The sequence below is a fragment of the Halichoerus grypus genome, chromosome 5, assembly GCF_964656455.1.
Source record: "Halichoerus grypus chromosome 5, mHalGry1.hap1.1, whole genome shotgun sequence".
Classification (NCBI taxonomy): domain Eukaryota; kingdom Metazoa; phylum Chordata; class Mammalia; order Carnivora; family Phocidae; genus Halichoerus; species Halichoerus grypus.
Genome location: NC_135716.1, coordinates 118,046,692 through 118,071,259, shown reverse-complemented (window position 1 = coordinate 118,071,259; position 24,568 = coordinate 118,046,692). Strand labels below are relative to the sequence as shown.

The 24,568-nt window shown below is 42.2% G+C and overlaps 1 protein-coding gene across 4 annotated transcripts in view; it reads right to left on the bottom strand.

Annotated features, from left to right (window-relative positions):
* The window catches only part of MCOLN3 (mucolipin TRP cation channel 3), a 28,363-nt gene extending 6,827 nt beyond the window's left edge, over positions 1–21,536 (bottom strand). For 3 of the 4 annotated variants that reach the window (XM_078072812.1, XM_078072813.1, XM_078072815.1), the window contains exons 1-7: positions 20,685–20,884; positions 17,372–17,601; positions 14,072–14,239; positions 9,082–9,235; positions 7,684–7,768; positions 7,506–7,602; positions 2,113–2,212 (exon numbers count right to left, since the gene is read on the bottom strand). In XM_078072812.1, the coding sequence (XP_077928938.1) occupies positions 2,113–2,212; positions 7,506–7,602; positions 7,684–7,768; positions 9,082–9,235; positions 14,072–14,239; positions 17,372–17,601; positions 20,685–20,862 (1,012 nt within the window). In that variant the 5' untranslated portion in view covers positions 20,863–20,884. The other variant, XM_078072814.1, reaches the window with a different exon arrangement.
* Positions 21,537–24,568: the final 3,032 nt, after the last annotated feature.

Here is a 24,568-nt window from a genome sequence, read left to right as displayed (position 1 = left end):
AGTCCTTCTTTTAAAAATTACTACAGCCATCAATAACAGATCTTTAATTATCAGCCTGTGGTCTTTTGTTCTTAATACAGTGAGCCTTCCTGCACATCCTATTAAAATATACTATCTGGATGTAAAACACTTGTTAAGAACCCACTATGCGTCAGGTGTTTCTCTAGATGCTGAGGATACAAGTGGTGACCAAGATGGGCCCCCGACTTGGGGAATTTCTATTCTACTCAGTGTGACACACAGGGAAGTAAACAAGTAAATGAACAAAATACTTGCAGACAGGAGTAAGTGATATGAAGAAAATGAGCGTAATAGCTAACAGGTATTGCTATGCCACACACAGTCCTGAGCACTTTATACGTATTAACTCATTTGATCCTCACAGCAACCCCAACCAGGGGGCTGTGATTATCCCCACTTGGCAGGTGAGAAAATGCAGCACAAGGAGGTCCCAGAAACTTGCCCAAGGCTACATAGCCAGTCCATGGCAGAGTCAGGATTCAAACCTTTGCAGTCTGTGTCCAGCATCTGTCACTGTGTATGAGTGGTTCTTGGCATCCCTTGGGAACTGGTAGACATGCACACCTTCCAGCCCTACCCTAGACCCACTGAATCAGAAACAGCATTTTCACAAGCTCTCCCAGCTGGCACAGAAGTTCGAGAACCACTGTTCGAAATGAAAGAGACTGGTGTGGGGGCATGGGGAGAAGAGGCTCATTTATGCGGCACAGTAAGGGGCAGCAGGTCTCAGGTGAGACCTGAGTGATAAGACAGAGCCACCCACGCAGAGATTCTGGAGAACTGCAAGCACAGAGTCAGCCAGCGTGAGTGGAGTCAGGTGAAGAGAGGTGAGCAGAGGTCTCAGCCCTCATATGCTGTGCTACAGAGCCTGTCTTTATTTGACAAGGTAGACTGCTCCCCATTGATAAAAAGACAAGCACTTAACACTATAGTTCTGTAGTTCAAAGTTCTGTAATGAAGCATCCTATTAATATTAGCCAAGGGACATCTAATTGTTACCAAAATGTCTGCATCTACTTTAGAAAAACCTAAAAACTAAGAAACAAACATTTGAGAGAAAGCCTGCGTGCCAGGTACTTCCATATGCTCTCATTTTCTCTATTCCAAAGTGTGTGGAGAAGTATTGTAGTGTTTACAGATGACAAATAAAATTTGTGATTCACAAGCCTTAAATATTTGAAGTTACCTCATAATGAAAAGAACGCTAGAATGAAGAAATTTCATTTATCCTTAATATCTCATTACCACTTCTGAACTGTGTGAATCAACCAGTAGGAAGCCCTAAAGCAATGATTTTCCAAGTATGGCATGAATAAGGATGACCTGCATGTTCCTAGGCCTCACCCCAGACCTGCGGACTGCCTTGCAGGGAGCTGGGGAACCTGCATCTAAGCAGGGGCTTGGGGTGATTCTTAGGCTCACCAGAATCTAAGAACCCCTGACCTAATCCAGCACAGCATACCAAAGGGCCTAAAAAATGAGAAAGATCAATTCTTTTCCAGTCAATCTTCTCTAGTTCAGCCCCCAAATTCTCAATCATACTTAGTCTATACCTGAATTTATGTCCATATTTCTAAGAATGTACCCTTTCCTCATTCCTGAATATAAATATAACGTGCAGGATGCTTCAGGGTCCAATCCTACCTGACCTCTCCATGGCTGTATGATCACAGGCACCAAGATTCACTTCTAAGCCTTAGTTTCTTCGTTTGTGTAAATAGGGATGCTGCCTATCTCAAGGATATTTTAAAACTATTAAAATGTAGGTGGAAGTCCTTATGCAGTAAACACTCAAAAAATATTAGTTTGGGCATATGTGATTATTTTTCCTGGGGGATCATGTGCATTTTTTGGTAGGAACTGGGCTAGTGAGGGCACATGTAGAGGTCAGCAAAAGTCATTTCAATTACTAATAACTTATGCGTTGCCTGGAACATCAGACACCCCCAATGAGTTGATCTATTTGCAGAGAATTAGGAACTTGGGAATGCTCTGATTCTTTCATTTGATGCTCCACACATCCCAGTAATTTAATAACCCTTTTATTTTATTTAATAACCATTTTGAAAACTAGTAAAATTCACCACTTACTTGATCCGGATACATGCCAGTCTTTACATTCTCTGATGGAAATGTCATTATCTAAACTTATCTTAATTCTTCCACTATGGGCCTTATTGTCAAGTGTTATCTGTGAAGAACAGGAAAAGGGTCAAAACACACCGATAGTTCTTGAAGCCAAGATGTCTCTAGGCATTAATTAGGAAACAGATCTTCCAAGGTAACAGGATATCCACCCAGATTCTCATTCTAGACTCTCCTCCCCGAGTTGGTGCTAGCTCTGTGTAACTTTGGGAAGCGCCCTTTATTTCTATGTGAAATGAGAAAGTTGGACAAGATCTTCTGCCGAGACCTTTTAGTCTCTAAAACCCTATATTTCTAGGACAGTATTCCAGCCCTGGACAATTTATAAAACAAGAGATCTCTCTCCTTCCCACTATAAGTATCTCTAGATGCCTTCTTGATATGAACAAGAGCTGGTACAAGTGTGCCTTCCCCCCTCCCCGGGACTCAGCTGGGATAGTTTGTTAATGCTGCAGCAATTCTTACTAACACAGAGGTGAATTATCTCAGCCTTGAAACACTTCAGGTGGAGCTTTTCTGATTTTCATTCTGGGCCTAGATTTCTTAGTCACTCTAGTACCATATGTATAAAAAAGGATGTGGTAACAGGGAGTCAACAGCCATGTTTTGCTTCAAGGATCACCATTTCAGACACCAGGCACCAAGCAGGACAAAGCCACCCCAGAACACCTTCCATAGTCCTACTGTCTTCCCTTTCTAGCTCTCTCCACTTGCCCCATGCAGGGACGGGGAAAGCACGGAAATCAGCCGTGGTTTTGTTTGGTTTGCTTTTAGTGCCTCCTCGCTCAAGTCTTAAAGAGAAAACATGCTTTCAAAAGTCTGCTCTTTAGGGGTGCCTGGGTGGCTCCATCAGTTAAGGTGTCTGCCTTCAGCTCAGGTCATGATCCTAGGGTCCTGGGATCAAGACTCACATCGGGCTCCCCACTCAGCAGGGAGTCTGCTTCTCCCTCTCCCTCAGCTGCTCCCCCTGCTTGTGCTCTTTCTCTCTCTCTCTCTCTCTCTCAAAAAGAAAAAAAAAAGTCTGCCATTTAAATGAATTTTATTGAAGCTTCTTCATGTGGGGTAACTAGACATCCCTGCAGATATAAGATTTCAAAGAAATTTAGTGAGTCTGGTCACTTTGTTTCTCCTCACGTTGGACTGTAAGCTTCTTTCCTTGACAAGCAGCTAAAAGTGTTGTCAGTGTCCGCACATCTCCACATCCACTGGAGGACCCAGTCCATGGCCTCACAAAGGAAAGATGCTTCATATTATTTGAATGAGTCAGAAATCTTTGCCGAGGAGAACCCATGCTTTTCCCACACAGACAGTGTCCGGGCCTTATAAATAGTAGGTGCTCACTAAATATCTGCTAAGTAAATATACTTTGGCTCAATGTCAATCACATCTCAGTCGGGCTCGAAGAAGTTGAATTCTTTAAACAAAGAAGAAAAAATAATGGATAGGATTAAGAACAGATTAGATAGCACAGAAAAAAGATTAGTGAATTCGAAGGTAGAGCAATAGAAACTTCCAAAATGAAACACAGAGAAGAAAGATTGGAAAATGAAACAAAAACACGAAACATTAGCGAGCTATGAGACAACTTCAAGTGACCAAACATACATGGAATTAGAATCCTGAAGGGGGAGGAAGGAGAAGAGACAAAACTATTTGAAGAAGTGACGTTTAATAAATGTCAAATATAATGGAAATTATAAACCCACAGAACCAATGCTTAATAAACCTTAAACACAAGAAACTTGAAGAAAATTACACTAAGGCATATCATAATCAAAGAGATAAAGAGAACAATTGAAAAGCAGCAAGAGGGAGGAGGGAATACATCCCCTGCAGAGGAACAAAGATGAAGACCACAGCACATTTCTCATCAGAGCAATGCAAGCTAGAAGAGCAACAACATCTTTAAAGTGCTGGGGGAGAAACAGCCAACCGAGAACCCTATACCCAGTGAAACCATCTTTAAAAATGAAGATGGAGGGGCGCCTGGGTGGCTCAGTCGGTTGGGCATCTGCCTCCAGCTTGGGTCATGATCCCAGGATCCTGGGATTGAGCACTGCGTCGGGCTCCTTGCTCTGTGGGGAGCCTGCTTCTCCCTCTCCCTCTGCCTGCCACTCCCCCTGCTTGTGCTCTGTCTCTCTCTCAAATGGATAAATAAAATCTTTATTTAAAAAATAAAATAAAAATGAAGAAGGAATAAATACTTTTTTAGGCATATAAAAGTCTCTCAGCAGACCTGCACTATAAAAAATGTTAAAGGAAGCCCTTCAGATGGAAGGAAAATGATCCCAGATGAAAGCCTGGAGCTATACTAAAGAATGAAGCGTGCTGGAAATGGTTACTTCATGGGCCAATATACTTTTTTTCTGATTATTTAAATTGCTTTAAAAGATAATTGTTTAAATAAAAACTGCTAACAGTGCATTATATAGTTTGTAACACATCTGGAAGTAAACTGTGTGACGACAACAACATAAAAGCCAAGATAGGAGACACAGAAATAGATTGTTACAAGATTCCTGTGCTCTTCATGCAGCGGTATAATGTCACTTGAAGGCAGGTGATAATAATTTAAATATGTGTACTGTAAACCCTAAAAATAATACAATAAAAAGTTATAGCTAATAAGCTAGCAAATGAGCTAAAATAGTATCCAAAAAATGATTCAGGCAGAAAAAGAGAGAAACTATATTAATAATCACATGTCATTTAAATGGTCTAAGCACCCCAATTAAAAGGTACAGATTATGAGGTTGGGTAAAAAAACAAGACTTAACTCTATGCTGCCTAATAAGAAACCTACTTTAAACATGAGATACAAATAGGTTAGTATCAAAAGGATGGAAAAATATATACCATACTAACACTAATTAAAAGAAAGCTGGAGAGGCGCCTGGGTGGCTCAGTCGTTAAGCGTCTGACTTCGGCTCGGGTCCTGATCCCAGGGTCCCTGGGATCTTCTCCCTCTCCCACTCCCCCTGCTTGTGTTCCCTCTCTCGTTGTCTCTCTCTCTCTCTGTCAAATAAATAAATAAAATCTTAAAAATAAATAAATAAATAAATAAAATAAAGCTGGAGTGGTTATATTAAGATCAAAGTAGATTTTAGAGCAAAGAATATATATTGGGGTAAAAAGTGCCATTTCTTAATGATGTAAGAGTCAGTTCCTCAAGTGAACACAAGAATCCTAGATGTTTGTACACCTAATAAAGAGCTTCAAAATATATGATGCAAGAATATATTAAATTGCTATGGATGAATGTTAATGTACTACTTTTACATTATAAATCCAAATGATAGGCACACACAGGAAGGTTTCATAAACAGTTGTTGCATGAATCAAACATCTGCTATATATCTCATATACATGAAGTATATTAGATAGATGTCTTGACAACAACTTTGTTAGGTAGATGGGCATTAATTCTGTTTTATAAATGAGAAAACTGGAATTCAAACCAATTAACTATTTTACCTAAAGTTACAAGCTACTAACTGGTGAGCTGGAATTCAAATCTAGGCTTGCCTGATTCCAAAACCCTTGCATTTTAAATCAGGCATATATGGCCCCAGTTCATGTTTACTTATAACCATAAAGTTGCGCTAATTGTGTTTATTATTAAACTAGCCTATTGCGGCGCCTGGGTGGCTCAGTTGGTTGGGCGTCTGCCTTCGGCTCAGGTCATGATCCCAGGATCCTGGGATCGAGCCCCGCATCGGGCTCCCTGCTCTGCGGGAAGCCTGCTTCTCTCTTTCCCTCTGCCTGTTACTCCCTCTGCTTGGGCTCTCTCTCTCTCTCTGTCAAATAAATAAATAAAATATTTTAAAAAAATAAAAAATAAAAAAATAAACTACCCTGTAGGGCATCAGTTCCACTACAGTTCTGTGAGACACACCGCTAAATCCACAAGGCACAGGCATAGTTGGGTCAAATCTGCAGTAACAGGAAAAACAGAACATCCACCTGTGGCTAACGGGCCAGGTTGCTCTCACCACTGTACTGAGTCATGGGAAAGGGTCTGCAGTTTACAAATGTTTCATTTATTCATTCCACAAATATTTGAGTCACCTACTATGTTCTTTGAGGGATGCAAAGATTAATAAAATGATCCCTGCCTTCAAGCAGCTTTCAGTCTAGCAGAGTTGATGACAAAAGCCTAGAAAATCCTAAAACAAAAGAGAAGGTGGGTGAGCCCATTAAAATATAAAAACAAAACCAAAAATAAAACCCTGGAGTTCAGAGCACAGAATGTGTTCCTAACTGAAGCATCACAGAGAGGGTCCAGGAAGACGGTGTCAGTTGAGCTGAGCCTTGAGGATTATAAAACTTCTGAAAAGTGCCATTTCTCAGTTCGAGAGTAGTGCAGGGGGTGGTAAGGGAGAGGAGGGAGAAGAGACAAGACTGGATAATAGCTCAATTTTTTTAAAAAAGTCAAGTAATATTGAAAATTCGTAACTTCCCAGTTAATATTAGGATTAAAATTTGTAGCCTAATACAAAATAGTCTTATAGTTTAGTGCTTTTTCCTGTTAAATGATAACGCATAATTCTTAATTACACTATATTTGGAAATTTTTTTAACCTCAACCTCTGAAAACTTGATTTCTCATAGCCAATTAGTTGAATATCAAGGACAGAGCTCTGGTACAAACTGCTGCTGAAGTAACAGCAATCTGGACTGTGTGAAGGCAAGTTGTATCAAATGCTGTTCCACGTATGCCCCACACAGCATTGGATTACTGACCCTGAGCCTCGCGGGCTGATGAGCTCACATGGGAGGCACCTTGTGCTCTCTAGAGAGCATTAATAGCTCCTTTTGCAACTGGAATGTAGAGAACAGAGATGTGGCAGGGTGGGCTGAAGGGGGAGGAACCAGAGCATCCGGAGGTGGCCCAAGGAAGGCCCTGTGAGCAATAACCCAAAGGCGCACACATCTACAGTGAGGAGCCTCAGCAGCCAGAACCCCTGGCAATGACCGTAAGCAGAGAGCCACAGACTGGTATGAGCCAACTACAGAGGACCTACAAGCTCTCTGCTACTTTTGTATTGAACACCTCCCCTGTGCCAGGCACTGGTCCGAGTACTGGAGACCCTGCGCTCAACAAGGCAAGGTCCCCGCCCTCACAGGACTTCCACTGAGGTACAGAGGATAGATAATTAACAAGTAAACAAGTTACCGTAACAAAACAGAGCCAGCTGTACCAATGTTTCCCCTGGGCACATTCAAGTGGGAACATCCTATATATCTGACCACGCTTTAATAGGGGTAGATGAAACATGTAACGAAATCAAACAATTTTTCTTCAGCCCGGGACCAAATTCAGCCCAGCCCACGCTTACAGTCAGAGTAAAGTCGTAACAGTCAGGGAGCTCGTGATGACGAATGGTCTGCAGATTAATGGCCTTCAGTTTAAACTGCAGCTCCACAGTTAGGAGTCTAGGAAACAGAGGAGGCTTTAGTGCAGTGAAAACATACACACCCAGACACACAAGGTTCACTCCCAACTGCTTCCCTCACCTATGAAAGTCCAGCGTTAAGTTGAGTTTATTTCCTTCCACTGTTCCGATGTGAAAAGGTTCGTCTGGCTCTACAAAGAAACATTCTGCCATAGAAAGGAACAAAACATTATGTATATTGCCTAAAATAAATAAGTGAACTGCATCTTGAAGGATAATATATTTAAGACTAGATATTCAGATTCTACCGTTCTTCTGAATTAAGATTTAAAAGCTAAAGGTCAATATCGCTTGGTTACAATGAGTCATTTATTTTTAAGATGCAAGTGGCTACATTTCTGGAGTGAGTGAAGGGTAGGAGACCTGAACCTGAACTCTGTCTCATTAGTCTCCTATAGAATGCTCTCTTCCTTCCTGCCTTTGTGAGCCTAAACTTTGCGTCCCTTCTCCCTTTTTTGTAACCTAAGCATAAGTGTGAAGCACTTATAGTACCTAAGATAAAATTTTCTAAATTTAAAGGATCTATTTTTTAAAATACTATTTTATTTTAAAATTAAAAAAAAAAGGAAGACAGCATTTTAGGAGATTTCACTAATCTACACTGTAATCCTTGACTATCCCTCTCCAAAAACCGTCCCAGTGACCATTGTTAAAAGTATCCGGATACTTAATTTTTAACTCAAAGACTTAAGTAAGTATTTTAGGTACACATTGTAAATAGAACTTTGCTAATAAAAATAAGCCACTCAAGGGCACCTGGGTGGTTTAGTTGGTTAAGTGACCAACCCTTGATTTCAGCTCAGATCTTGATCTCAGGGTTGTGAGTTCAAGCCCTGCACTGGGCTCCACTCTGGGCATGGAGCCTACTTAAAAAAATAAATAAATAAAAATAAAATAAAATAATAATAATAATAAGCCATTCTATTCTAATTCCTGGTTCTGGTTCCTCCCTAAACCCACCATCAAAGATACTAAGTAGAGAAGTGCAGTTGAGGGGAGGGAGTTTTATATACATGATGACTTTGCAAGTACAATGTTTTATAAGGATAGTATAAGTTTATATAACTGGCTTATCCAGTGCAAGAGGAATTGGAATATAGAGGCTAAGAATGTAGTGGCTCAGAGCACAGATAGCCTGGATCAAATTTCAGCACTACCTCTTACCAGCTCCATCTGGACCATATCACTTAACTCTCTGAGCCATACTTTAGTCTTCTCTAAATTGAGGATAATAATATATCTTGCCTTATTGGTTTGTTCTTGCTGTTGTTTTTAAAAATCATGAGTTACAGTAAAGGGCTTGGGACAGTACCTGACACATAATAACTCCTACAAATTTTCTTACTATGACCTAATAGCACAGACCAAATGAACATTTTCAGAGATGAAATTACCGATTTTAAGGATAAATCAAGGAGTTAAAAAAAAATGGAAGCTCCAGTTTCTTGAAGAACCTCACCAGTTTCGATTTCTGGATCAATGTCAAAGGTATCATTTCCAGGACAGATGTTTCCTTGCCTGTAGAAGTGCTGACAGATGGCCAGAGCAGACTGCTCCATGCCCTTGTTCTCGTAAGCATGATTCCCAACCGACGTGTTGCGGAGCTGCAAGTACTTCAAACCGAAAAGAGAAACAGAGAAATGGGAACACCAGCCAGACAGAAATGAAGACATGATTGCCTACCCACCCTGCCTATGAAACGGGCAGGTTCCAACCTGCTTTCTGGGTGGAGACACTCACGTTCACGTTCACGTTCACGTCGATATGCAGAGCACATGACATGCTACTGTGCGCCAGGACAGTAGCCTCCAGAAAGCACTCCCAAATTAGAGTTCTGGGCTCCAGTCTCATTTCTGTGAGCGTGGGCAAGTCACAAATTTTCTGAGCCTCTGGTTCCTTGTCTACAAAATTAAAGGCTTACAGCACATCAACTCTGTGATACTTCCTTCTTTAAAGAACTAAGCGCAGGAATTGATTTTTCGCATTCAGTGTGAATACAAACTTTATCTCTGAACCATTTCTTATTAAGGTCAGAGTTCTGCTTTGCTGTTGTAATATAGGAAGGGGGATACAATTGTTCCAAGCTAACTTGCAAAACTTTTTCAACAAACAAACAAACAAAACTGTTGCATCTTTATCACTGCAAGAATACAGGCTAGTCACTTTCACAGCAATATTCCCTTGTCCTAGGGAGTCCTATAAATAAAATAAAATGTAATTTTACAAATGAGGATCTCATGGTACTTTGGAATAATCATCAATTTAAACTCTGAATGAGGGCGCCTGGGTGGCTCAGTCATTAAGCGCTGCCTTCGGCTCAGGTCATGATCGAGCCCCACATCGGGCTCCCTGCTCCGTGGGAAGCCTGACTCTCCCTCTCCCACTCCCCCTGCTTGTGTTCCCTCTCTCGCTGTGTCTCTCTCTGTCAAATAAATAAATAAAATCTTAAAAAAATAAATAAACTCTGAATGGATTTCTGTAGAAGAAGAAAACGTGCTTCAGAGCTTACTATGAACAATGCTGTTTGGCACAATTAGTGATACAAAGAGAGTGATATGGTATCCGTCCCCTGGAATTAACAATTTAGGGGGATGGACACAGAGCTAAATAATCCTACTAAACAGTGCGTGTGAAACATGCCTAAATTAAATGAAATAAATCATTTATAATCTGAGGCTATGGGATAAATGCTGAACTGGGCCTCGTCCAGGCCACCAAGAGCAGCATTTTACCAGATCTGATACATGGTTCTCAGTTCTCATTTAACTTAGTCTGCCGACGGTGTCTGATGCAGCTGAGTGCTTTCCCTTTCACAGGACACTTCCTTCACTTGACTTCTGAGACACAGGCTCTCCACCTCAGTCTCCTTTGCTGAATTCTGCTCTTGCCAACCTCTACGTCTCAGAGTACCCTTGGATTCAGTCCTTGATTTCTTCAGCTGCATTCTCTCCATAAGTGATCTCAACCAGTCCCATGTTGAAATACTATCTATATGCTGATGACTTCCAAATTTATATCTCCTGACCTCTCCACTGAATTCCATATATGGGTAGCAGTCTGCCCGCATGACACCTCTGGTGTCTAAGACGTATCTCAAACATAAATGTGCAAATAGAAAAACCAACTCCTTCCATGAAAATGCCCTTCTCAATCAGTGACTCCATAAGCCACTCAGCTTCGCGTAGAAGCCACAACTTAGAAATGGTCCTTTAGCCGCTTTCTCTCATACTTCACTTCTGGTCCCTCAGAAAGCCATGCATTACTATCAGATTATATCCCAAATCTGCTGCCTCTCATCGCCTTCAATGCTCTCACCCTTGTCCGTACCACCTCATCTCTCCCCCTGCCAAACTGAATCTCTTCAGTGGTCTTCCTGCTGGCCATCTGCCTCTCACCACAGTCCAGTCCCCATATAGAACTAAGGGGACTGTTACAGGAATAAGTGAATTAATGCATGTAATGCCCTTAGGACAGCAATACCCAAAACACAAATCTATTCTATGCTCTGTTCATGCCCTCCTTTCTCCCTGAAGGGCTCTTCCCTGAACCAGCTACAGACTGCCTCCCCATACTCTGGTCTGCCCTGCCCACCTGTCATTTATCAGAGAGGCCTCTCCTGACCACCTCCATTCATTCCATTCATTCACTCTGCCTGTTGTTGTTGTTGTTGTTGTTGTTGTTGTTTTGTATACTTTTGTATACTTATAACCAACTGACAAATGATATCCTTATTTATTTACTTAATGCTTATCTCTCCCTTTTAGAATATGACTTCCTCGACTTTGTCTATTTGTTCACTGTAGTATCCATGCACCAAAAACAATATCTGAGGGGTACCTGTGTGACTCAGTTGGTTGAGTATCTGACTCTTAATTTTGGCTCAGATCATGATCTAGGGGTCCTGGGATTGAGCCCTGTGTCGGGCTCCCTGTTCAGTGGGGAGTCTGTGTCTACCTCTCCCTCTGCCCCTCCCCCCCCACTCTCTCTCTCTCTCTCTCTCAAATAAATAAATAAATCTTAAAAAAAAAAAAAAACCAGTATCTGATACACAACAGATGCTAAATATTTGAGGGAATAAATATTAACCTTTGCTAATGTATATTACAGTCTCTCCCCTACTGAAAGCCCTCCGATGGATTCCAGTCTCTCTCAGAATAAGTTTCAAAGCTTCTTTCCAGGGCCTATAAAGGCCTGAGAGACCGGACCTAGCCCAGCCATACCCACCTCCTTCATTCCTCAAATATACTAAATGTTTTCGGGCTTTGAGAGCCTTCGCTGTTGCTACTCCTTCAGCCTGGAATATTCTTCCCTAGACTGCAAGTCCTCAGAGAGGCCTTTTTTGACCACCCTGAGGCAACTGTTAATGCTCTTATGTTAACTTAAGTGTTAACTTCTTAGCACTCATCACTATCTGAAACCAAATGATTTTGGTTAAACTTGTTAAAATCCATCTCCTCCATTAGAATATAAATTCCACAGGGCAAGGAATTTATCAAGGCCACTGCTCTAACCCCAGCACTTAAAACAGTAGTAGGCATAGAGTAGGTACTCAGATATTTGTCAAATTTACGATAAGGTCAAAAAATTATTAAAATGCAATAGTTGCTCTTCATTACTAGAGCTAATCTATTCACAGTGAGATGGTAAACCGCTAGGACAGGGTATGTAATTACAGCACTAAACTCTGTTAGCAGCGGGACTGGGGAAAGGGGCTGGAAATCTACGGTAATAAAAAGAAGCTGCAGGGGCGCCTGGGTGGCTGGTCATTAAGTGTCTGCCTTGGGCTCAGGTCATGATCCCAGGGTCCTGGGATCGAGCCCCGCATCGGGCTCCCTGCTCGGCGGGAAGCCTGCTTCTCCCTCTCCCACTCCCCCTGCTTGTGTTCCCTCTCTCGCTGTCTCTCTCTGTCAAATAAATAAATAAAATCTTTAAAAAAAAAAAAAAAAAAAAGAAGCTGCATAAGTTGTTAAGTAGCATTATGTCCTACGTGTAGGGAGCAAATAGTATAACAGTAGAGATACTCGGTTTTGAGGTTTTTGTTCTCTATTCAAGGAAATAAGTGGATTAAGCCTTGCTAAAGCTACTCTGAGCCAAACTGGTAGTTTTATATTGGGGGTGGGAGGGTGTAAGAGGTAAACAGTCCATTAAATGAAAACAAAGGTAAAAGATCTTGAGTGTGGTGAGGTCCCAAACAGACCAGTGCGCCTGCAATGGTGTGTGATGGGAAGTAAAGCTGGAAAGACAAGCAGGGGTCATGAGGTAGAGTCATACAAGTATGGGGTCCTGTAGCCCTCTGAGCACCCACTATTTGTGAAGCAATCCTCACAGGAATTACCTAAAGATCTGAGCCTCCTGACCACAGAAACTTGTGTGTCTTGAACTTTGTAAGATTTTGAAACATAGAAGATCCAAGGTGCAGGGCTGCAGGTAACCTGCTAACATTATAAGATATGCTCTGGCCAAACTTCCTTGCTGTCCTAATAAGACTCTTCGTGGAGGTCTGTGCAAGAGCTCGATGGTCAGGGGCAAGTGCTAGGACTGTGTCCAACCAAGGGAAGCCCTGGAGCTGGAGTCAGAGGACTCTAGGACAGGAATGGGGTGTGTGGGACTAGGGCTGGAAGGCAGGTGACCTATGGGACTGACCGATGGGGCCCCCAAGTGGCTGTGGCCTCTGAGGGCTTTCATCAGACTGGGCATCTGTCCTCACTCGCCTCTGCAGCTCTGCTTTGACAGAGGAATTTTTCACACAGATCCATAATTCTGTTTAGTAACTTATGCAGCTTACTTCCATCACCGTAGATTTCTGACCAATTTACACAGTCCAAGGGTTAACAGAAAGCCTTGATGCCATAAACACATATGTCATCCTAGCACTTTACTATCTCACTGTACATAGATTGTCTCTAGATAATTAAGAACCATAATTGCACTATAGTAATTTTTACTTTCGGGGGGGGGCAGTTAATCAATGTTACAATAAAAGCATTGTCATGTATGACATAAAGGCCTTACTTATTTTTTAAACAAGCTTTCAGGTCTTAGTTGCTATATATGCTCTGCAAAGTTAATATTCTCATTATTTGTTAAGGGCCCCTGAACGTATAAACTCTGAAGACTTAATGACTACTTACAACCAGGGCCATGGTTAATAATTTTAAATTTCTGAGGTACTCATGCCAACCCCTAGCTCTGATTCTTTTAATTAATTCTTTAAAGTTTCTGTCTCTTTGTTACTAAACCAAAGCTTTTCTCAATTTCTTGTTTCATGGAAGTTCGACGGTGATTTTTTTTTAAATAATTTTAAAATGGTTTTATACGTATCATTTATACATATCATCACAAAAATGTTCACCCTTCTACAGTGGAATGTCAGCTTCTATTATGTACATTGCTAACAATTTCCCAGTCTGTTCTTTCTCCCAAGTAAGAACACACATACTTGGATTTACCTGGTTCACTGCAAAGGTGATCTGATCGTATACATCACTTTGTGTGTACACCGCGTATGTGTCATCCATTCGGTCCATATATCCTTTTAAGAAGAGGTGTTTGAATGCTATAGTGTTCTCTTCCTTGAAAGCTACAACCATCTGGTTACTTAGCCCAAAAAAGACCAGCTTAAAAGAAGAAAAAAAAAGGGGTTGAAAAAGCAGGGGAATAAAAGGTCTCCATATAACAATCAATTTATCTATTCAAGTCTAATTTGTCCTGAATATATTCAATATATATTAAACTTTTGGTAGCTGTAAATTAATCTGGCCTTAAAGATAAAGTGGGCTTCTAGTTTTAAAATGAAAGAAAGTGGCTTTGCACATTTTCATGTATGATCTTACTTACATCGTTGTCCCCACCACCACTTTCAGAGAAGTCCTCCTTTAGGAGTTTAGAGAAGCAAGGTCACGCTGGCTAAAGAAATGGGAAGGTTTCCCTTAGAATGAAATAATGATAGAAAACCCTGGAAGCATGTGCATAACTTGGGTGGGGACATTTGAGGAGCACAGGAAAAAGGCTTAGAAGGTAGAGTGGAACTTAGTACTTTGGGGGGGACACTGAAGATCCCAGCACAACCCAACTGAAGGAACAGCAAGACAAAAATGTCGGCAGAAAAACTGGAGGCAGATGGTGCAGGGGCTTAAATGGCAAGTAGATTTTAAAATGAATTGTGCAGGACATCAAGAAGGCTTTGAAGCAGGTGTACAATGCAATATAAGAAGTTCCTTAAATAAGTCTAAGCCTCCAATCAAATGACTATAGTTGTCAGTTTAATTATCAAAACTGTGACAATAAGACCAAAAATAAAAAACACCCTTTCAACTGATCTCTAAATTAAAGAATATTAACATAATATATCCTTACTATTCATGCAGGACTGACCCCAGAGTTTTACATGAAACTCAGTTATTCACGCACAAAAAGTTGTTTAACTGCGCTGCTGTCATATTAACGTAAGCTCTTTCAATCATACCTGAAACTTTACTCCAGGTGTCTCTTTCACCTTCTCTTCCCTATGAAACCATCTCAATCTCTTGCTCTCTTGCTCTTTCTCTTTCTCTCTTGCTCTCACCTTCTCTCTCTCTTTCTCTCTTGCCCTCACTCTCTCTCTCACACACACATAGGCGCACACACACACTGTAAGTTTAGAACATACACTCTGACTTGGATCTCAGAGTGAAACAGGGTGTATTTTATATGGAAAAGGGAAACAACACTGAGCACCTATGTGCCATACCAGGAACTTCCTGCATACTAATCCCACAGTACAGTTCCTAACATACCCATTTTAGAGATGGGTACATAAAGGGAGAAGTTAAATAATTTTTTCAACACATCACTACCAAGTGTATAGTCAAAATCTGAACCCAGGTCTAACAGAAATAATGCTCTAGCCACCCTATCAAGCTACACAAAGTAGTACAGGGTCTTACTGGGGAAAAATTGAGCATGCAAATCTTTTCTTTTCTCACCTCTCCTTGTGATGTATGCCCTGCACCCCACACATGCCAGTGTTCTCCATCTAACTGGACTTTTATTTCCAAAGAGCCTCTCTAAGCCAAGTGTCCTATTTAAATCCCAAGAAGAAGACAGCTTGATATTCCAGGGATTTTACATATAATGAAGCAGATGACTGAAAAGCCTCCAGAGAATTCCTAAAGACCAATTACAAATGAGTACCCCCCACATGCCAGCACCGAGCTGGGTCCCAAGGATGCAATGCAGAAACAACAGTCCCTGCCCTCAAGGGTGTACCCATGGCAGAGAGAAAACCCCTGTAACTCAGAGACTGTACCAGGCCTTGGGGAAAGGGAACACTTAGTAGGGTGCCTATCATCAGACCTGTCTTTCTTTTGCTGCTGCAGACACAAAATCTCCAAATGAACTTCTTTCCCCTGAGAAGAGGGGATCTGTCACCCAGCCACCCTGTTTTGCTCGGTTACAGAGTCTTTATGTAATATTTGCTTGATTGCTCTAATACAGATTAAGGAAACATCACAATTAAGAAAAACCCTCTGGGAGACCTGGGTGGCTCACTTGGTTGAGCGATAGACTCTTGGTTTCAGCTCAGGTCATGATCTTAGGGTCATGGGATCGAGCCCTCTGTTGGGCTCCGTGCTTGGCGGTGAGTCTGCTTAAGATTCTCTCTCTCTCTTTCTGCTCCTCTTCACCCCCCACCCCAATCTCTCTCAAATAAATAAATAAATAAATAAATAAATCTAAAAAAGAAGAAGAAGAAGAAGAAAAGAAAAATCCTCAGATGGAGCCTGGCTGGCTCAGCCAAAGAGCTGAGGGTTGTGAGTTCTCATCCCACATTGAGTACAGAGATTACTTAAAAATAAAATCTTAAACAAAACAAAACAAAACAACCCCTCAGTTCCTTTTAAGAATGCCTTTTATATGCTTATTACTAACAGGCTTAACATCTTAAACCATTGGCCACTTTTCCTCTTAACCACCCTAGGAAACAGAGGATGGTTAAATGAGCTCCCTAAAAAATTTAGGAGTAATTAAGAACACAGGTCTTAGAATAAAATCTGAGTTGAATCTCAGCTCCACTCTTCTAGTTTCCTGACTATGACAGATTATTTTACCTCACTAAGCCGCAATATTCTCATCTGTGAAATGGGGATAATTACTCTCACCAGTAGGAAAATATATCTTCACAAGAGTAAATCATAATCACTATATATAAAGAATTGCAAAATATGATTTCCCCAAGAAATGTCAACAAAGTCAAGGACACGAGATTCAAACTCTCCTAAAATGAAGTCTCGTATTTCACTACCTATGCCACTCCTTTTTAGTTACCTCCACATTTTTCCACTGCAGGGCTATGAGAATCCAAGCACTTGCCTTAACAGAAAACCCTTGAAGTTTCTGAAGAGAGAGAAATTCCTAGGAAACTAGGAAGGAAAAGAATCCTCTGGTAGGGCAACAGCTAGTTTTCACGGCTGATTTAGAAACCTTCAGCTTCTCTATTACAAACCAAATATTAAAATTTTCTTTTCCTAAAAACTGATTCCATTATGTGACTAAAATTGTAATTTAATGAAAGATGAGAAGGAAAAAAAGTAAGGGAAAAAAAACCCCAAAGTCTTCTTTCACAAATATTGAAGAGAGAGGAGTTTAAGATTGTATGTTTCCTTATTTCTTGTTCTCCATCATACATACAGTTGAAAGTTAGAAAAAACCACTGTCCTTACTCCTCCTGTTACTAAGAGAGGCCTCATTAACTCATGATTTGAGACGCTTACCTGTATAGTCACCATTGCAATTTTTAGAATTTGTATGGCAAGCTTCCATGGTTTTCTGCCTCGAGCCCAGAACTTCTCACAGGGATTCATGAAAAAAAATTTGAGTTTTCGCCTCATCTGGTCTTCTAACAGAAGCTCCTCAGAGGGCGATGTATGCTGGTTAAAAGTGCAGCGATTTTCCTCTTCCTGAGAGCTGCAGCTACTTATAACAACCACAGGATTTGCCATCTCTGGGGAGAGGGAAAAAAAGACTGTTTCCATTCTGTAACTAAAGGCACAAATCCATATTCTTCGTGATAGTAGGATAGTTGAAGAAGCCCAAACAAAAGATCTGGTTTCAAATAAGCACCATTGTTCTAAACTGCACTTTAGGTGTTTACAGAATCAACTAGAATGTAACATGTCATGTTTCTTTTTGTTTCAGTTACTAAGTAAATTTTCACCCAGTTGAAAGTTACTGAATTCATGGGCTGCTTCTATTAGTAAGGATTATATGCACATATAGACAGTAATGTATACACTCTGCCTCATTCAGTAACAGATATAGTTAGAGCAGGGTGACCTGAAAGCTTATGGAAGGGTTTTAGAAGGTAGGTGGACCCTGGAATTAGAAGCAAAATTTTATATACATGAAAATATGGCCACTTTCCCTGCAGTGATAAAGTTTTATCAGATTATCAAAATAAGTTTAAAACCACTGAGTTAAAGGTCTCAAGGTGTAAGGTAGAGAACTAAGGCCGGGTTTGGTGTCTAATCCTGGTTCTATGACTTGACACCTCTGTAACCCTAGGCAAGTCACTCAGCCTCTCTGAGCCTCAGTTTTTTCTTCTACAAATTGGTAATAACAATACCTATCCTCATATGATTCTGATTAAATAAAAATGCAGATAAAGCCCGTGCATAGGGTTCAACACTGAGCAAACAGCTTCACTCTCCCTGCAGCCCCAGCAGCCAGGGCAGCTTCCTAAACAGGCACCAAGATTCTTAAGGAGCAGTGGAAGCTCAGGAAACTTAACTGTTCTACAAAGGGGAACGCAGAAGCTCAATTTAAGTCCAAATCCCAATCAGCCACATCACTTGTATTTGATTTTTATTGGAGGCCTTATATTTATGTAGTACATTTTGCTTTTCAAAGTACATCAGATCTATTATTTCTTTTGTCTCTTTGAAAAGGATGGGGCTAGTTTTATTGTCTTTGTAGTCAGCTTTTCCAAACCGCGAAGTTTGGAAAAAGTGACTCTGGAAAAAGTGACTAAGACGTCACTCCAGAAGTGGGGACTTCTCTTGGATTTTCACTCAGATTAATAATACTATGGAAACCCCAAACCACGTGGGAGAGTAGAGTGCTTCCATGTAGACTAGAAAGGCTGGCTCTGTAGTGATATTTTTACAGTGACTTCTCTACTCAGAAGTCAAGGTGGGGGTAGGAGGGAATCAAACTATAGTAATACAACATCTAGCAAGTCGCTGTTTAGGTATCACCCTGCTTTTCAAGTATAGAATCCCACATTTGGTTCTGATTCAAACATTCTTAGCAAATCTGACATCTCCAAGTAATAGATATTGGCTATAAAAACTAGCTATGGGGAAAGTTTTTACAATATTGATTAATGAAAAGATTAACAAGGATAGTGCTGAGTCAGTAAAGCATGAAACATATTTGCAATGGCATAAAAATAGCATATGCAGTATCTTCAAAGTGAAATAATTATGATAGAACTCATTCAGGTATGGTTCTTATGTCTTAAAATCCCTGTCAAAGTATGAGTACAGAAACTCTCAGGTAAAGACATAAGGGAGAGAAAAAAAGTTATTAATCCCTTAGGATTTTCATTCAAGAACATTTTATTTCCTTCTTCAAAAACGAGCATTTAAAGAGACATTATCTATGGGATGTAAAATGAAGGTGATTTTATGTTAATCAAAACTGGCACATGAATACCAACAACAGTAATGAAGCTCGTAATAACAAAACATGTTGGTGAATTATAGATTTGAGGGTATGTTGGTGAATTACAGATTTGAGGACACATTAAGCCCTTTCTATTTTGATACAGGGAAAAGTAAACTTTGAACAAACAACACACGCCGTGTAACAGTAACCCAGAGGAACAAAAAGAAAATGAGCCAACCACAATTAATTTATTCAGCACATGGCATCAAGTTGTCCCCGAAGCAAGGCATTTCATTCACAAGGACTGACCACTACGCTGCAAGCGTTTAGCTTTACCAAGTCACAGAGGTCCTTGGAGGGGTGCACCGTATTTTTTTTAAAGATTTTATTTATTTGTCAGAGATGAGAGAGAGCACGAGCAGAGGGAGCTGCAGAGGCAGAGAGAGAAGCAGGCTTCCGCGGAGCAGGGAGCCCGATGCGGGACTCGATCCTAGGACGCCAGGATCATGACCTGAGCCGAAGGCAGACGCTTAACCGACTAGCCACCCAGGTGTCCGGGGGGTGCGCTTTAAAAACAGCGAAGTGTCCGGACCCCTAGCCGCCGAGGGAGTGCCAACCACCCTTCACACAGCCCCGGAGCTGCGCGCGGGATGCACGGTAGGCGGAGACGCGGGTCAGGAGAGTCCGTCCGAGGGACTAGGCGCGCTCTTAGAATCTACAGACTGACACACACAGGTTATTTATTCACGGCGACGAGAGGCTTTATTGGACTGAGCTGCAGAAAGTTAGAGAAAACCAGGGAATATGTATATTTAGAAAAACCTCACAGTTGATAAAGTAACACAACCTAATTTCTTCAGAAGCGCTTCCTCACTTCACCAGACACGAAACTCCTTTCTTTCCTTCCTTCCCTCCCTCCCTCTTCGTTTCACCGGCGTCGGGACCGACTGCGCGAAGCCCTGCGGCCCGGGGCGGGGAGGAGGTGCAGCGGCTCTCCCGAGAGCGCCGCCGGCCGCAGCGCGCCCCCTCCCCGGCCTCCGCGCCGCGGGCAACTTCCACCGCGGGGCCTGGCTGGAGGCCGCCTTCGCCCAGTCCAGGGACCCTGGCTTTGGCCCCCATTTCCATAGACCCCCCCCCTACACACACACACGCCTCTAATTAAGGCCACTCGCGTCCAGAGAGGCTGGCTGAGCAACTTCAGGACCGTCTCTGAGCCCCCGCCCGGGTCTTCCAGGGCGAGACTCTGCCGCAGGCGGCTCTCTGCTCTCGGGGTCCCTGCCCCAGGCTTCCGGGTGGGCGACGGTCCGGGCGGGGTTGCGCGGCAGAGATGCGGGCTACCCCCAGCCCGAGCGCCCACCCACCCCGCGGGGCCCCCGCCGGAGCCCCGGCCGCCACCAGCCGCCACCAGCCGCCACTGACCTTGCGCGGGCGGCGGAGCGCGCGCCGTGCCGAACCGCTGCAGCTCGCACCCGGCTCCCACCTGTGTCCCCTCCATGGCGCCGACGTCCGGGGGCCTGATCCTCCCTCTTGTGTCAACGACGGCTCGCCCCATCGCCGTCCCTCCCCGCACGCCGCCGGCGCCGCTCCCACGACACATGATGCTCGGGGCGGCGCCGGGCTCGACTCACCTGCGGCTCGGGGGCAGCGTCAGCGGGGCGGGGGCGCCAGGTCTTCGCAGCTGCAGGGGGCGCGGCAGCTCGGCGCGCCGCTCCGGAAGCCCCTGAGACTCCGCTCAACCCCGTCCAACCGGAGCCCGGCGGCCGCGAGTTGCCGCCGGTGGCATCCTCCCCACTTCGGCCGCTTTGACTCGTGACCCGCTTCCCCTTTCCTCCCACTCCTTTCCACGCCCTTTCTGGGTAGGCTTTCAGCCGGCCAGGTGGGGCAAAGGAGGCCTCCGATTGAGCCCGGCGCTGTCCGCGTCTCTGGACACCCCTTCACGCCCCTCCCTGTTCCCATAAACAACCCGCATAGCCCTGTAGCCCTACTCGCGTTTCTCCGGTGCTCCGAGGTGACGCGCTGTGCGGTGCAAGTGCGTGGGCTGTGCGCTTCCGACCGCAAAGGGGCCACCCTCGCGGCCCAGGCCTCTCCCTTGCTTGCGGGGGGTGGACACGAGGATGGAGCCTGGAAGGAGCCTGGCTGCGGGGGGTGCTCAGTCCTCTCCAGCGGCAGTCCGTTCTGATGTCTGCCTACAGGGGAAATCATCAAGTGTAAGACTTTGCAGGCCCGAGCCTTGTACCTCCTCTAGGCCTTCAGGCTTTGCAGAATTGCCTGTAGACCGTTAACTAGACTCCTCTAGACCTGGTGCTGGGGACAGAAAGCCCTGGAAAGCTCTTAGGAGAAATGTGACTGGATATACTTGAGGTAGTGACAAAGATTCTTTGCTTGACCAAACATTAGCCATGCTGCTAAACCTCCTAGGCTCATCTCTGCATTTTCTTGTAAAATCCAGTTTTAGCAAGAACCCTGCTAAGTCAGTTTGACCAAAACACTCCCCCCCATACACCCCTCAATATCTGATCATCTTCAATATGTATTTAGGTTCCCTATCCTTCACCACCCCCGGGTGAAGTCTGATCACCCTGGGCTGTTTTCAGCAAGAATCCTGTTAGGTGGGTTTAGTCAAAACAACCTTGTTCTTTGCTCTTAGTAATTTTCCATTCACTGACCCCTACACTGCTCCTGGGCTATCTATTTCCACTTGCCCATGCTGTATTATGAGTTGACCCTCATCTCTCTCCCCCACGGTAAAATCCCATTGCAGGCGTTCCTATAACTATTTGGATTGTCCTAAATAAACTCTGCCTTACCATCTTTTTTTTTCTGCCTTACCATCTTAATCGTGTCATCCACTCTTTTTTTTTTCCTTAAGAGTAGCTCTTCAATTATAACCTTTCTCTTCATGAATTCTTTTTAAAAATTAAACCTAAGCTTACTTCTTATCAGGAATAGGTCAGGAACCTTGATTAATTTTAATTACAACCACTTCAGGTTTGTTTTAATTGATTCTTTTTTTTACTATTTTGGGGGCCACAGATAAGTTTGTAAAGGTCACCGAATATCCATAAAAGGTAATTCCCCCAAATTATATCAGAGCTGTCAGATCTTTTATAAAAACTTTTTAAAATCCTAAACCAGGGGCGCCTGGGTGGCTCAGTCGTTAAGCGTCTGTCTTCGGCTCAGGTCATGATCCCAGGGTCCTGGGATCGAGCCCCGCATCGGGCTCCCTGCTCAGCGGGAAGCCTGCTTCTCCCTCTCCCACTCCCCCTGCTTGTGTTCCTGCTCTCGCTATCTCTCTCTCTGTCAAATAAAGAAATAAAGATCTTTAAAAAAAAAAAAAAAGATAAAAGCCTAAACCAGTTTGCATGGATAATTTATAAATAGAAATATATTTTCTTGCATTGGGGCAAGAAATGAATCCCAGGTGCTGTGAACATGGTAGATATTAAAAAGCATGCAATTGGCACACTTGATTCTCAAGTGTAATTTGGAAAATATAATTTAATCTCTAATGCCTGTATGCCGCCAATGATTTAACACTATTTCCTTACCATAACAGTGAAGTCCTCACGACAGTGGGAGTTTGAAATGCTTGATTGTTCAGGAACAATCTAAGCTTTGAAGAGGTTCACAAGCATAATTGATGGCCCACACTTAACCCTCGTTGGAACGGAGTTAAGTAAACTGAAGAATACAAAATTGAGTCTGACAAATGGGGCCTACATTCCCTTTAATTCCATTTCCTGAGTGCAGAATGACTGAGCCTTTCCGCCTCCCTGTTTCTTTCTGTGTTTAATCTGTCTAATGAAAGGAATGACAAATTTTAATTAATAGTATACATGTAAAGCACCCAATACTGTGCCTGGAATACTTTATGTGCTTGTAAATATTGGTCTTTTTAAAAATTTTTTATTTTTGGCAGATCTAAATTAATGAAAAGAGCAACCATGTTCACAGATTATAAGACTCAATATTGTTAATATATCAATTCTCACCAAATTCATTTACAGTTTCAACCCAATCTCAATCAAAATTCCAGAAATCGTTGCTCCTGAATCCCAAAGGTTAATATCTGTTGGGAATTGGGAAACATTACCACAATAACCAATGAATCCTGATAGCAGTCTTTGTATCTGATGGATAAAAGAGAGCTTTTTCTCATCTTTATCTTCTTACTTTCTTAGAAATCCTGTTTCAGAGTAACATAGCCAAGCTGAAAGTCTCAGGTAGCATGAGTGTTAAGTCACACATATGTCAACCCCAAATATTTTTCACCTTTCTCTTTATATCTATACCACTTATCTTCTTTCCCCCTTAATTCCTTCTCTCTCTTTTTTTAAATTAAAATGTTTACTTATAGGGCACCTGGGTGGCACATTTGGTTGAGCGTCTGACTCCTGGTTTCGGCTCAGGTCATGATCTTAGGGTTGTGAGATCAAGCCCCATGTTGGGCTCTGTGCTCAGCATGGAGTCTGCTTGGGATTCTCTCTCCTTGTCCCTCTGTTCCTCTCCCTCTGCCCCTCCAGCTCATGCTCGCTCTCTCTCTAAAATAAATAAATGAATCTTCAAAATGTTTACTTATCAATACATACATATTCAACAATCTTCTATATTCTAGTAAGAATATTAGGTCCTATGGATAGAAATATGAATAAAACATAGCTCCTGCTTTTAAAGATTTTATAGTCTAGAAGACAATTTTTTTAATTTTATGAAAATTTCAAATACCAAAAAGCACAAAAAAATCACAAAAATACTCACAGTCCCCAAATTCAACAGATTTTACACATCATTTGATTTATTTCCAGTCTTTTTATTTTACAAATAAAACTTTATAAAGTTAACCATCCCTCCCCAAAAGTAACCTTCTGTCATAAATTGGTATAAATCATTGCAGTAGTTCATTTGTGATATTTTCTCACATACATGTACCCATAATAAGTAGAAATAATTTGTGCATGTTTTTGTTCACAACGATGGCATTGCTCTGTTTACCTCACTGTTTTGGTTCTGAGCTATATCCATGCAAGTTTGTTTATTTTGGAAGCTTTATGGTAATTTATTGACTAAAGCAAAACACTATCCATTTTCCTACTGAGGGATATTTAGGTTATTTCTATCTTTTGCCATTACAAAGAAATTCTGCTGTAAACATCTATGAAGCATTCCCTCACACACGTATGTAAGAGTTCCTCTAAGGTATATATCCAGGAGTAGAATTGCTGGATTGTAGGATATGTACATTTTCAGTTTTAATAGGTACTTCCAAATTACTGTCCAAAGCGGTTGTTCCAAATCATTTATTG